This window comes from Mastomys coucha, unplaced genomic scaffold (genome assembly GCF_008632895.1).
Source record: "Mastomys coucha isolate ucsf_1 unplaced genomic scaffold, UCSF_Mcou_1 pScaffold16, whole genome shotgun sequence".
Lineage (NCBI taxonomy): Eukaryota > Metazoa > Chordata > Mammalia > Rodentia > Muridae > Mastomys > Mastomys coucha.
Window position 1 is genome coordinate 77,331,430 of NW_022196898.1, and position 14,473 is coordinate 77,345,902.

The following is a 14,473-nucleotide window of genomic DNA, read 5'->3' on the forward strand; positions in this document are numbered from 1 at the left end:
CATATACATGTTTGCACGTGCACACACATACACATGATGCAAATTTAGACTATTCAACAAAATACCTACATGCTATACTGCTGTAAAGTGTATATACAACAGACTGGCATGATAGAAAGCAATTTTGTTTAATGTTTGAAGATTTTTGTTTAAATATATGAATTAATAATTGGTTCTAAATTCAAAATTTAGAGATGATAAAAATATCTTTTCATAGCTGAAAACATGAAATAACTCATTTTAGCAATCAGTTATTGAGGATTAGAATTTTATTAAAATATTCTAGTATTCTGATAGCTGCTCTTGTCTAATGGAAAACTTAGTCAAGTTACATGTCATTAATAGACTGTAATGTGTGCCTTTTAAGGAGAAAGAAAAGAGACTGCAGTAGTTTTGTGCGCCTAGAGTCACTAAAGCAAGTATAGCTACTTAGTTATCCTTGAGGGCAGAGTGAAGGCTCTACAGCAACTACTGCTCAAGCAGAGTTGGCTTGGCTGTGTGAGAAGAACCTGCAGTCCGATAAGGCAATAGTCTATGTCTGTACTTGATCTAAATGGATCCATATTTAAAAACAAAATTAGCGTATTGTCAAAAAATAAACAAATCAAACGTTTGACGGTATATTCTTTTCTTGCATTTCAGATCCTTGCAGGAGCCAATGGGCTTTGAGACCTATCCATTGGTAGAGGACTTGGCTCAGGCACTGCTAGGTGAGGCTGGCATTTAAACATGGCAAACATGGCCCTCCGAAACCTGCCATGAACAAGTGAGAAAACATGTTATTCTAGAACGGCAGGAAACTTTTAAGGACTTCTCAGTCAAGTCTGAAGACCCACTACTGTCCATGGGTCTCTCTAAATACATCACTGCACCCAACTTCAATATCTCCAGTAGAGACCCTCATACAGGACAGACAGACAGACAAAGACCGGGTTTTGCACCACTGGTTATGAATCTGACATCTGACAAACTCCATAGCTGAGTGCACTAAGTTCCTTGTCTGAGTTAAGGATTCATTTTTGCAGGACTTCTGTGCAAAGTCCAGTTGGATTTGAGGGGGCCTGAGAAGGTTTTCTCAGAGAACCTCCAGCAGATTCTGACCTTATGATATGGCCTTCGGTCTCCTTGTGTGCTCTACTGCATCTTAAGGTCTGTGTGTTCCTTCACGGATCTATAGCTGAAGCTGTTCTCTCAAACCCATGCATTACCCACATTTACACATTTAAACAAGCATAGTGGTGACATTCTGTGACTTGTCAAGGTTCTTCGTCCAACAGTAATAGAAAATGAAATCATCTAACCTTCACCCAGTAGGTTTGTGAAGGGACAAGAACTTCTCTACTGCACTCCTGGGAAGTATCCAGCTATACTACCCTCCAAGAGCCCACGGCTGCCTTCTCTACTCTTTTCTCTAGAAGACACTTTTCCATATACCTGAGTGGGATAACCATTCAAACCCAGTCGATCAGTGACCAACCTGGATCTTTCCTGCCACGTGGTCATTTGAGATGAAGCTTGTCTTTAGATGCTGAGCTGATAATATTTGGGTCTGGGTTGCCCAAGGACATTTCTGCCACTGTGTCTGTGTGGGTAGAGTGTGTCACAAGAGTAGAGTTCTCTTGGTAGTTTCGCCAGTTGCATAAGCTAAATAACATTAAACTGACTTGCTGTGCTGGCTGGTTTGGTGTCAACTTGACACAGTCTAGAGTCATTTGATAAGAGAGAACCTCAATTGAGAAAATGCACCCCCCTCCCAGCAGACAAGCCTGGAATGCCTTTTCTTGATTGACTGCTGATGTAGGAGAGCCCAGCTCACCGTGGGCAGTGCCGTCCCTGAGCTGGTGCTTCTGGGTGCTATAAGAAAGCAGGCTGAGCAAGCCTATAAGAAGCACTCCTCCACGGTCTGCCCATCCGCTCCTAACTCCAGATTTCTGCCCTGCTTCCCTGTTCTGCCCTCCATGGCTGTGAATTGTAGAACTCTAGGCTGAAATAAACTCTTTCCTCCAAAAGTTACTCTAGGCTGAAATAAACTCTTTCCTCCGAAAGTTCCTTTTGATCCTGGTGTTCGGTCACAGCATTACAGATCCTAGGTAAGACAGTCATCACAGGTTTCTGTCACTCACCTCTGAAAGCCTTACAACCCTAGCCACTGCTGTTAACATTCTTTTCGCCTTGTCATTTTAATCAAAGACATGGGAAGCACTACTCACTTCTTATTCGCAGCCACATAAATACAGGGGTTGTAGAATGTAGAGGATTTCGCAAACAGTGGAGCAATAATGGCCATTGAAGGAGGAATCTTCCTTGGGTTTCCAAAACAAGCCCATAAGCACACGATGGAATAAGGGGACCACGCCAGCAGAAACATCAGAATCATTATCACAGACATCTGCAAAAAGAGACAATCACCAAGACCAGCTTCTAACATGGCTAAGACATATGCAGGAACAGGAGAATCTAGGTTAGAATTCTGTCGGTAACACGGAAGAAGCTGGGGCTTTGCCTTCACCGTTCTTTCTTTCAGCTCCGAAGACATCTATCAGAGCAAGGGCCTGAGCAATATGCGACACTGCGTCTCATAGTGTCACACACTTGTAAAGAATACCCTTTCGTGTGATTTGCTGGGAAGAACACTCCGGGCTGGCTTCAAGCGCAGATCCGTGCAAACCCTCTCCAACTCACTTCTAGTCTTACTGACAACTGCCCCGCCCCCATCATTATTTGCTGATCTCAACGGAAACAAACTTTCTAAACTCACCATGGGAACACTGTCCTATATTAAGCTCGGTGGATTCTAACACTAGCCATCATGCTGAAGGTTCTGCATGTACGTAGATAATGTGGAAGAGGAGCCCTGTGCGCCTTGTAAGCAGGGAAACGTCTCTGCTCACAGAGCAGCCTGACCAGAGGAAATCAAGAAGACAAAGTGAACCACGTGTCGGGGATATTGGAACCAAACCGAGACAGCCAGCCTTGTAATCTAACCAATACTGCTAACATACTGCAGCATGAGAAGAGAGGAAGGTAGAGGGAAAGGTGTGGGACTGGTCAGGCCCAGGCTTGACAGGCATCCTTACAGTCTGTGTAGCAGGATGTCCAGGGAACACAGGACACAGGCACCCAAGGAACACACAGGCATAGCACTCAGCAATGCAGGGACAACACAGGGACAAAGGGCAGCAGAAAGGCCATGGAACCCTTCAGCTAGGCAGATTTAAAGTTGTATTACCAAATACAATTCAAGGATTTTGACATCTTACCTTTGTTACATCCGCCTGGTCTGCCCAGTCTCTGTTGAGGTGCGCAGGGCAGTCCTGAGCAGCAGAACTGAGTCTCGTGGACCGAGTGACATGGTAGTAACAGTAAAACATCACGGTCAAGGGCACAATGAAGTTCACCACAATAACCATCATGGTGTAAGACACAAATGAGCTGGGAATAAGACAAAACAACTCAATGATGACTCAATGCCCTAAACAAAGGGGACGAGAGAATAACTGATAGAAGTAGCAACAGGCGTTCTACTGCTACAGGGTTCAGAAAGAATGTTTGGCTTATATTTCACAGTTCACTTAGACCAGTAAACTGTGGCCTGCGGGCTGGTCCCTGCCTGCCGACTATCTTTGTAAATAATGTTTTATTAAACACAGTCACATATGGTTGATGGCTGCTTTCACAGTAGGATCGCTGAGCTGAGGCGTAGCCTGGAATTTGACTCTTTACAGGAAAATATTTTAGAGGATTCTTGTTTTGGTTTGGAGTCATCTTTCATTTCCTTTGATGAAGTAAGGGATCCCCATGTCCATGGCAGACCTAGAGAGGCACCCTTAACTCACAGCAAATCCTTGCAGGGACCTTAGTAGGCGCCTGAGTGCCAGAGCATCTGGAAAAGGCTGTCCTGGGGAGGCCGAGGGTTTGGTTAGAACTGCCCACTCGGCTTCACTACCCCTCTTCCCACTTGTGAGCACAGCTCTGAGATGAGTGAAGAGTGGAAGACTGTCCCCACTGCTGCCTTAAGACAGGAAGGAACAAAAGTCAAAGAAAGGAGACAAAGGGAACCATATGACCTTGACTTGCAAGTAAGCATAAGTCATTCTTTAGTCTGTCTCCCACTTAGATCAAAGCGTCACTAGTAAGGAAGCTTTTGTCACACTCTACATAAGGAACATGCGGATGAGCAGAAGGCTCAGAGATATCCACCTCAGGAGCACTTGAGTGTAGAATGTAAACACATCTCTTACGTATCATTTTTCCGCCAGTTTATGGTACATGTAGCCCCAGTAGGATCCGGGGCATAACTAGCCCATCCTATGATAGGCATCAAAGCCCAAAATAGGCCATTGATCCAGGCACCCAGGATCATGCTGAGGTAAGTGTTGGTGGTCATTCTTCTTCCTGTTGTAAAGCATAGGAAGCATTGGTGTTATTCATAGTGAGAGGACTCACTGGTTCCACTAACGACACAGCACAAGTACCCTAGAGCACACAAAGCCTGGCGATGGGGTCTCACACTCTTGACACAAATGGTAACCTAACATCAGAGTGGTAAAGTGTAGAGGACAAGGAGGAGCAAAAGCTTTGCTGGGCAAGGAAGGCAACATAGTCACAAGTCCCAAAGAGTGAAATCAGCTGGCCAAAAGTGACAGTGACCCTGGACAAAGCTGGAAAAGCAACCAGGGCTGATCCTGAGGGGCCTTGAAGTACTGCCTAATGAAGTCTGGATTTAAGTATATAGGAAGCCATAAGACTGAGCCTCATTACAAACCCTTACGTCTGTTCTTTAAAAAGAACACACGTTGAGTGACTGTTACATAATGAATGACATTACTGAGAAAGACAAGAAACACCATTACCTACATCAGGACAGCTGATGGTTAGGTACCGATCCACAGCGACAACTGTGAGTAAGCCAATGCTCACCATTCCAAAGAAGATATTCAGTCCTGCATAAATCTGAAACTCAAAATCAGAAACAGTCCAGCATTCCAATGCCCTCCCGTGAGACATTTACATTTTCTATTGTGTCTATATGGTGTGTGTGTACGTGTGTGTACATGTGCATGCCATGAGCATATATGGAGGTCAGAGGACAGGTTCTGGGAGTTGGTTCTCTCCTAGCAGTGTGGGTTACAGAGAACGAACTCAGGTCATCGGGCCTGCATAGCAAGCACTTTTACAGACTGAGCCATCTTGCCAGCCCTAATCATTTGTACTTTTTCCTCATTGTTAGAATACATTTCAAACATATTAATTGTTCATATCGTGGAACAGTGGAACAAAGGTTATGGGCATAACCAATCACTTTTGGATTGCATTTGAGGCCTGCACAGGAGAGAAGTCATGTATGATACCATAAACCTTGTCAAAAGGGAGGAACTTCCACTGTAGTCTTCCTAAGTGGGCATGCTGTTAGCTTGCCTTCTAAACATCGTCTATACATCCGGACCAGTGCTACCGTATGCCCTGGGTGAGTGAAGCTTCTCTCTGCTTTGAGCCAGTAGTTGATGCTGGTCAAAGCTAAGAATAAGTTGTTGAGCTGGGCTGTGGTGGTGCACATCTTTAATCCCAGCACTTGGAAGGCAGAGGCAGGAGGATTTCTGAGTTCCAGGCCAGCCTGGTCTACAAAGTGAGTTCCAGGACAGCCAGGGCTACACAGAGAAACCCTGTCTCGCAAAACCAAAAAAAAAAAAAAAAAAAAAAAAAAAAAAAAGTAAGTTGTTGAGAATAATTGGGTGCTCAGCCTTAAATGGGACATCTTTACTAGTCCCTCCCCCAGAATTGAATTGGCTCAGGGAATGTCACAATAGAGGAGACAGAAAGAATGTAAGGACTAAGAAAGAATGTGGAAAACTGCTATGAAATGCTGTCTTCTAGACATGACGTGGCCATTGCATGCAGGAACTCACTGCAATTAGGCAGCCTGCACAAGAACAAACCAAGATCATTTAACACTCCAGTGGGCGACACTAATTTCATTCAGTGGGTTATGGAGTGTGTGTTATGTTCACAAAATAGAATATTACACAGCTGTATAATAATGACAGTCACCTCCATCAACATGGATAACCCTGAAACCATAATATCTAAAAATGAAAGGAATTTTACACACACACACACACACACACACAAACATGTTTGTAACTTTCATTTTTAGATATGTGTGACTTCCTTTTAGATAGATAGATAGATAGATAGATAGATAGATAGATAGATAGATAGATAGATAAAGGGAGGGAGGGAGGGAAGAAGGGAGGGAAGGAGGAAGGAAGGACGCAAGTGAGTACATATTGAAAAACAGAAAATTTGAGATAGCTGATAGGAATGCATAAGAGCATCCAGTAGTCTCCATTTCTCCCACTTTATCCTCTATCATTTTGGCTTGGAATAATAGACTATTAAAACATGACCACAGTTGTTTACCTATTGTTCCAATGCAAATTAATGCCAATACATTTCCTTGCCGAAAGAAATAACAGTAAATACAGCTATTACCATTTCTCACAAAGGACCCTCTAAAGTAAAAAATTCACTGTGGTAACATGAGGGTATTTCTTTTCTTTTTTTCCCCCTGCGACAGGGTTTCGCTGTCCTGGAACTCACTCTGTAGACCAGGCTGGCCTCGAACTCAGAAATCCGCCTGCCTCTGCCTCCCAAGTGCTGGGATTAAAGGTGTGGACCACCACCACCCAGCAAGGGTATTTCTTAGAGAACATGATTGTGACTAAATATTTTGTTTGAAATGCAAAGAGAATATATATTTAAAGAGTTTATGTGCACATTTTTATTTGAATACGCAGATTATTTTTTTCCTGAATACCAGTTGTTTGGCTCCTTGTATGTTTCTTTGGATTGGGGAATTCGATATGACTAGTAATCTTACACCTCTCCTTAAAGAATGCATCCCAGGGTGGAGAGATGGCTCAGCAGTTCAGAGCACTGGATGTTCTTCCAGATGACCCTGAGTTCAATTCCCAGCACCACATGGTCACTCACAACCATCTGTAAGTCAGTTCTAGGGGATCCACTGCCCTCCTCTTGGCTCCACCAGCATTGCACACATGGGGAATAAGACATACACACAGGCAAGACATATATGCAGGCAAAACACTCTACACATAAAATACAAAGTATTATAAAAAATAAATGTATTCTCAAGTCATTGCTGAAGCTATTTTTCACCAAAGCAATGATCTCTCAGCACCCTACAGGATCTTGTTTTAACTACTGGATTTAGTTTTGTTGCCTTGTATGTGTGATGTATATGTGCCGGTATACATGTGTAGGTGCACACACTCGTGTGTGAGCATTGAGGCCAGAGGTTAACACAAGTTTTCTATTGCACTCTACTCTATTTTATTTTATTGTTTTATCTTTTGAGACAGGGTCTCTCTTGGATCTAGTCACCTGCCTGTCTTTTCTTCCCTGGAGCTGAGATTAAAGGCATGTGTCACCCACCATGCTTTTTCCATGGTTTTCCATGGGTGCTGGCATCCTGGTGCGGGTCACCTTGTTCCCACAGCGAGCAATTTCCCCACTGGCCCACCTCCCCTGGCCCAGTTTGGGGGATTTTAAATTTGCATTGGTTTGTTTTACTTCATCTAGTTTTCATTCCAAAGATCTCCAATACCTGACAGCCTGAATGTCCAAATTTCCAGCTTCCATGCAGATCTGAAGCTGCCGACATGGGATAGCCGATGCTACTGACCCCGATATCAGTGAAAGCCAAGTTAATAATCACTGCGTTTGTGGGGGTCCGCAGTTCCTTGTACTTGATGAAGATGCCCAGGACTACTAAGTTGCTGAGAATGCTGATGATACCTAAGGACACACACAAAGGGATCATGCATGCTGTTTAACTTGAATGTTTAGAATAGAATAAAAACTAAATACTGAAGTTGCTTTAAAAGACAGCAAACCCAGTTTAGTCCCTTGGTTGAAGAGGTCCCATTCTTCTTAGAATTGTACCATCTTCTGGAAAATAGAAATGAAATTAAAACACAAAGAACCTGCTGATTGCAGAAGCCAGCACTGAAGGCTGGCTTCAATGCCATCACCATCAACCATCTGTCTGTCTCCATAAATCCCCCTGTAGCTCTCACTCCAACGTGTTGGTTTTTAGGATACATGAATGACCAGCCGCCCTCTCCTGAGGCAGACTACATTCCTCTCTGTTTCTCAAAGTCTGGCCTCTTCTTTCTGTCTGGTTTCCTCTCGAGCCTCAGCCAGCACTCCATCTGTCTTTGGTAGGATTTCTATTGCTGTGCCGAGACACCATAACCAAAAGACAAGTTGGGGAGGAGAGGGTTTCCTTGGCTTACACTTCTATATTCCAGTTCATTACTGAAGGAAGTCAGGACAGGAACTCAAACGGCAGGATCCTGGAGGCAGGACCTGATGCAGAGGCCACCAGGGCAGGATCCTGAAGGCAGGAGCTGGTGCAGAGGCCACCAGGGCAGGATCCTGGAGGCAGGAGCTGGTGCAGAGGCCACCAGGGCAGGATCCTGGAGGCAGGAGCTGGTGCAGAGGCCACCAGGGCAGGATCCTGAGGGCAGGAGCTGGTGCAGAGGCCACCAGGGCAGGATCCTGGAGTCAGGAGCTGGTGCAGAGGCCACCAGGGCAGGATCCTGGAGGCAGGAGCTGGTGCAGAGGCCACCAGGGCAGGATCCTGGAGGCAGGAGCTGGTGCAGAGGCCACCAGGGCAGGATCCTGGAGGCAGGACCTGATGCAGAGGCCACCAGGGCAGGATCCTGGAGTCAGGAGATGGTGCAGAGGCCACCAGGTCAGGATCCTGGAGGCAGGACCTGATGCAGAGGCCACCAAGGGGTGCTGTTTACTAGCTTGCTTCCCATGGCTTTCTCTAAAGCCTGTTTTGTAGAACCTAGAACCACCAGCCCAGGGATGGCACCACCCACTGTCAATGGTTGGGCCCTCTCCACTGATCTCATGGAGGCATTTCCTCAAGGGAGGCTCCTTCCTCTCTGATGACTCTGTGTCAGTTGACACACAAACAGCCAGTACTCCATCCTCTCAGCATTTCTGGCACATTTCATGTCTTTTATTTGGTTCAATATCATTAAGCACATTAAGCATGTAGCATGTAAGATCATAAGACTATCCCAGTATTTCTTGAAATTCAACATGTCAAAATTGGAATTCTTCATTCAACACACATACATGCACACATGCACACATATGCTTGCTGTTCTCTCTCTCTCTCTCTCTCTCTCTCTCTCTCTCTGTCTGTCTGTCTCTGTCTCTGTCTCTCTGAAAATATATATTGCAATATTTGACCATCTAAAGAGGTCAAGCCAGATTTCTGGTTCACTGGTGCACCACAGGTGATTCCCAGCTTTGGAATTAAGAATTCAGTGTGTTCAGTGTCCCATAGTTGGCCAGACCCAGACATTTTGAGGACTAAAGTTACTAACCAGCATGCTAGTGTGGCCACTGACAATAAGAATTACTATCGAGTGCACTGGGAACAAATGTTAGCAGGATCCACATTTCCTACAGGCGGAAAGGATGCACAGATATAGGCCGTCCTCAGGTCCCAATGGTGAAAATCAATTTTAATGGAGAAGCTAGAACTATTACTGGACTTCTCTCTAGAAAGGAAGTTATGCATCAGATATAGGAGAATTGTTTTTTCTCATGAAAATAACTACTTGATGCTCAATTGCCAGCTAGTGTCCAAGCCCATGGGAGTAATCCCAAACACCGACACACACAGAAGCATCAGGTCAGTCAGAACCTCCATTCTCTCTCAGTGTTAGCATCCTTTTACACCAGTCTTCCAGATCCCCATCTCTGTCCCCCACACTGCTGCCACAGTACAATTGCTTCATCAAAGAATAAGCAGTAGCTCTACTGGAAGCTTCAATACCCCAGCACTGAAGAATTAGAAGCCCAATGTCCTGACCCGACTGTCTGGGCTCTCTGCCCTACACTGTCATTGTCTTCTCTCCACACTGTGAAGGAAGCCCATTGACCTAGCAGTTTATCAAATACATCAAGTTGCAAATCTTGACATTGAATTTTTCCCTCTTGAGACACCTCATGCTGTTTTCTGTATATTCAAATGCTAGCCACCCTTCAAAGTTCAGGCTATGCCCAATTTAGCCCTGAAGTGGCCTCCTACCCACAAGTTTCTATATTATTCTGCCTGTGTTCCCAAAATACTTACTGATATTGTCTTGTTCTTGAGCGATGCTAAGTCACTCGGCTCTTGTGTTGTCCTAGCCTTATACATCTCAGGTTCTCAATGAACTCTTTCTTGAGTTCATGCCACACAGCAAATTTTAAAAAACGGAATGCCACTAAAACTCCAGTCATCGAATTTTCTATTATCCCTTCAAGAATGACAGCAAATTTGATAAGCCTTTGGATCTTCTTAGTAAGTGTACAAGAAATATCATGAGGGTGAAAAGAAAAAAGAAGAACCATCTTACAATCTGAAGATTCAAAAAGAGTTAAATATGGCACATGAATTGTGGCCAGAACAAATAAGTACATTTTGGAGGAGTCTACAATAGAAGGTAGGTACTATACAAATACTATACAAATTTACTCCTTTTCCCCATTCTCTCTCTAGCTGTCTTAAGCATTGAATTAGCTCCCTGGTTATAGGTACTTTCCAATGGGTAGACAGAAGATCCATCAGTCTAAACTCTTAAGTAGTCCTACCCTCCCACCTCATTCAAAAGCACCCCCTCCCCACGCCACCCTGTTCTTGCAGCTCCCCTCCCATCTCGTCTTGGTCTACCTGAAAACCTTTTTTCAACACTACCATATCAAATATGTATTTTCTAACTTTCTGCCCTAGACCCTCTTCTTTCCTAATTCAGCATTCTGAGTGGTTTCATGGCATCTAAGACAGGCACTGTAAGACTCAAAGCACCATGTACAGCTGAACTCAAGAGACATCGCCTCCCACCTCAAACTTGCTCTTCTCCAGATGTGTCCCTATCTCACTGACAGGTGGCATTCCCTACCTCACCTCACCCCGACTTCGGTCAACGCTCCCTCTTCTTGGACGTTGGCTCACCACAGTGGCCTACTTGAATGGCTTCTTAGCCACCATCACAACCCATTTCTGAAGTACAAATCAGATCATACTGTCCCTATCAAACCCTTCAGTGATGCCCTGTAGCCTTCCAGCTTCTGTGGTCCATCACTGCCGGATGTTCGGTCATCTTTTTCAGCCAGCCTCTCACTTTTACAGTGACGAATCATTTCAAGTCCACACATTTATCATGCTCTCCGTTCTCAGCTCTAAGTGTACAGAGAGCTTAGTCAAGCACACTGAGCTAAGTATCTGCAGCAAGGGAAGCTGGTAAAAGTGAGCTCAATCCAAATGAAAGACCAGAATAAAAATTCAATCTTATGGGGTATAGAGATGGCTCAGTGGTTAGGAGTACTTCTAGACGACCTGAATTCTGTCCCCAGCACCCGTGTAGGGCTCATAACCACCTGTAACTGCAGGTCCCAGAAGAGGGACCTCACACCCTCTTCTGGCCTCTGTATACATGCACGTGGCAGTCACTCACAAAGACACACACAGACTTGTAAGTTAAAACAGATTAAACTGTAGGATCCAGGCAGGATGGCAATACACCTATAATCCCAACACTCAGAAGGCATAATCAGGAAGATTCTGAGTACAAGGCCAACATTGGCTACAGAGTATACACAATACAGCAAGCTCCTGGTTCCAAAAATTAATTAATTAAATACATATATAAAACAAATAAGCCCTATAGTAAAAAAACAAAAAACAAAACAACTATCCAGGTCCATGGTAAAAATAATAAACATAGGCCTGTGGTAAAAAATGTGGAATGATACTTATGCGAACCCTTTTCCTCAAAGTGTTCACTTCTATTTGTGAGCTCAAGTGTTTTTTTGTTAATGGAGGAAACTGAGGGGATAGGAAGAACACAAGAAACTTGACACACACAGAAAACAAAAGCACAAAGAGCTTAGATCCGCTTCCTTCAGTTCCTCTACAAAAATACACTCGAAGACCGCAAGCTCTGATGTTTCCGAATAAAACTGACCTGTGCAGTCACATAAGAGGCCTCTGTTCAGAGCCAAGCGGCGTTCAGCTCTTCATCTGTATGAATTAGGAAAACAAACTGAAACGTAGCTGCAAGGTTTCCTTAGGAAAGTTCCTTTCCATGCTAATCTCGTAACCAGGTTGGTTTGTTTTGTGAGTCAAGGGAACTCTGGAATCCTTCGCAGTTCTGCTTCAGCCTTCAAACTTCCAGGTCAATGTTGGATTTCCCTTGTCACATACATTTAACAGAAACAAAACTTGTATAGAGTGTCTCCATGTAATTCTGGAAATATGGGTTCACTTTTTGCCCCCTAGGACCCAGAAGTATTCAAATGAATTAGTTACTGTACCACTAAAATTAAAAGGAAATTGTTATCTACAGCCCAAGTCAACTATGAGGTAAAAACTAAGCAGCTGTGAAGACACATGATGATATATTTCTCACTCTGTTTTTAGAAACACACTTGAATTTTTCATAAATGCCAACCCAAAAAGCAAGGAACCCAATGTAACAGTTACTAAAACTCGCCACTTCTATGAAGTTTGAGATCAAGTCATTGCGGGTTATAAAAGCCACGCCGGCCACTGGGACAGCTTCTGTCATTTCTCTCAACCCCTTTCCTAAATAAACCTTTATCTCAATCTGGTAACTGTACCAACGAGAGCAAAGCTGCTCAACATCCACCCAGGTCCCTTAGGGGCCTTGGTGCCATTTACTATACTCTTCATAAGGAGCAGGCAGATTCCTTATTATCTTCATTTTATAAAGGAGAACGTAGAAGAGTAAAAAGCTTATATACCTTGTGCCTACTTTCAAAGATATGAAAAAGACAGCCCCTGGAGCTGCTGCCTCCCATGGCTGCCTGCCAGATAAGCTGAGCTTACACACTGTATCTGCAGCCTCTATTTTCTGTTTCGAACTTTGACTTTTCCTCTAGTACCTTTTAATCTTGAGCTACACCCTACCAAGAGAACTATGCAAATTATGCATGAGAATCATAAATGATAGAAAGCATGCTTTTACCACGATGTACTCTCTGCTCACGAATTGAATGTAAAAACAAAATATATGGACAATTTTTATTCTAAAGTTTCATTTTATAAAAAGCTCTTCTTGCCCCTCTTTGCTCTATCAAAAACTTTCCCTGTCAATTAGCAGCTTATTTTTCCATGTCCATTTTCTCTGCTTGTTACAACCCTGAAGAAGAGTATAACCCCATTCCCACCCTATTTATGAGCTGGCCCACACTGCTTCCTTGTGCCCAACACCTCAGCTCTTCTCCCACCCGAAAAGCAGGTCACTGAATAAACACCCGTACCTGCCACAATCAGGTAAGCTGCTATGACACTGTGTTCAGTCTTGGAAAAGACAGAACCTTCACTCCTGGAGCCTGAGCTGTTAAAATCCAAAGCGTCACTCAGCATTTTGAAAAGTCAAGACCACCTTTGGAGCAGCCTTCAGCAATGGTGATCGGTCAGGAATGCTCTTTCAGAACAAATCATTTCCACTTTTAGACCTCAAAGAAAGGCCTTTTCACAGAGACCGTCCATTAGTACATAATTGGGCTAAAGAGGAAAAGATTTAAATTTCTAGAACGAGAGAAAAATCTCCTTAGTAAAACAAAGAGAAATTCCAACCACCACACATCTTAAGTACTTTAGGTTCCAGGCTTATAGTATAAGCAGATTACCAAGCTGTTGGGGTCCCTCAGCTGCAAGACATCGGAGCTTGCCACTGCAGACTCAACTCATGCCTTCTGTGCCTGAACCAAAGACTCACTACTATGAGTTCCACCTTCGAGGATTCCAGCGGAAGCTATGTCTGCTGGCAGGCGCGTATACAGCCTGAGGACATCTGTTGTTGACCTCCTCCCCCACTGTGGACTGCGCCTCAGAGTCCAGACCTGCAGGATGCCAAGCCTCCACTTTCAGCCCAGCAACCAGCTTCCCTTTCAGACTCTTCCTGACTCCTTCAGAATTCCTTATGTTATTCAAATGTCATTGTAACCTAGGGATTCAGTTATGCTCTCTTGTATATAAATGCTGAACCCCAAAGTAAAGACAAGCCTTGATTGGAAACCCTCAACTTGGCTTCGTGTCCTTTTGTTCTTGAACTCTGTGTTTCAGGTCTCCTTTCTCCCTTTGGTAGAGGCAGAACCCGGTTCATGAAACTGCGGGACAGTTTCACCAAGCAAACACATCCCATGAAACAAACAAAAAAAAAACCACAAACAAGCCCAACTCAGAAAAGCAGTTCAGGGGCCGACAGAATTCATCTCAGCCTGAAATAAGCTCTGTTCCGTTATCTTCTGTAGCTATTCAGGTGCACTTTTGTACTAAAGATGGAACTGTTACACACTGGTTTTCTTCATCTCGGGTCTGTGTGTGTGTGCGCGCACATACACGTGTATTTTCCTT

The 14,473-nt window shown here is 44.1% G+C and overlaps 1 protein-coding gene across 1 annotated transcript; it reads right to left on the minus strand.

Annotated features, from left to right (window-relative positions):
* Window positions 1–254: 254 nt before the first annotated feature.
* Rrh (retinal pigment epithelium-derived rhodopsin homolog) lies at window positions 255–13,503 on the minus strand. Its single transcript, XM_031375475.1, has 7 exons — window positions 13,375–13,503; window positions 7,628–7,818; window positions 4,854–4,953; window positions 4,242–4,395; window positions 3,261–3,432; window positions 2,211–2,389; window positions 255–753 (listed from the first exon to the last, which is right to left on the minus strand). Exons 1-7 carry the CDS (start codon window positions 13,478–13,480, stop codon window positions 639–641), a joined length of 1,017 nt encoding a protein of 338 aa, XP_031231335.1. The 5' UTR covers window positions 13,481–13,503; the 3' UTR covers window positions 255–638.
* Window positions 13,504–14,473: the final 970 nt, after the last annotated feature.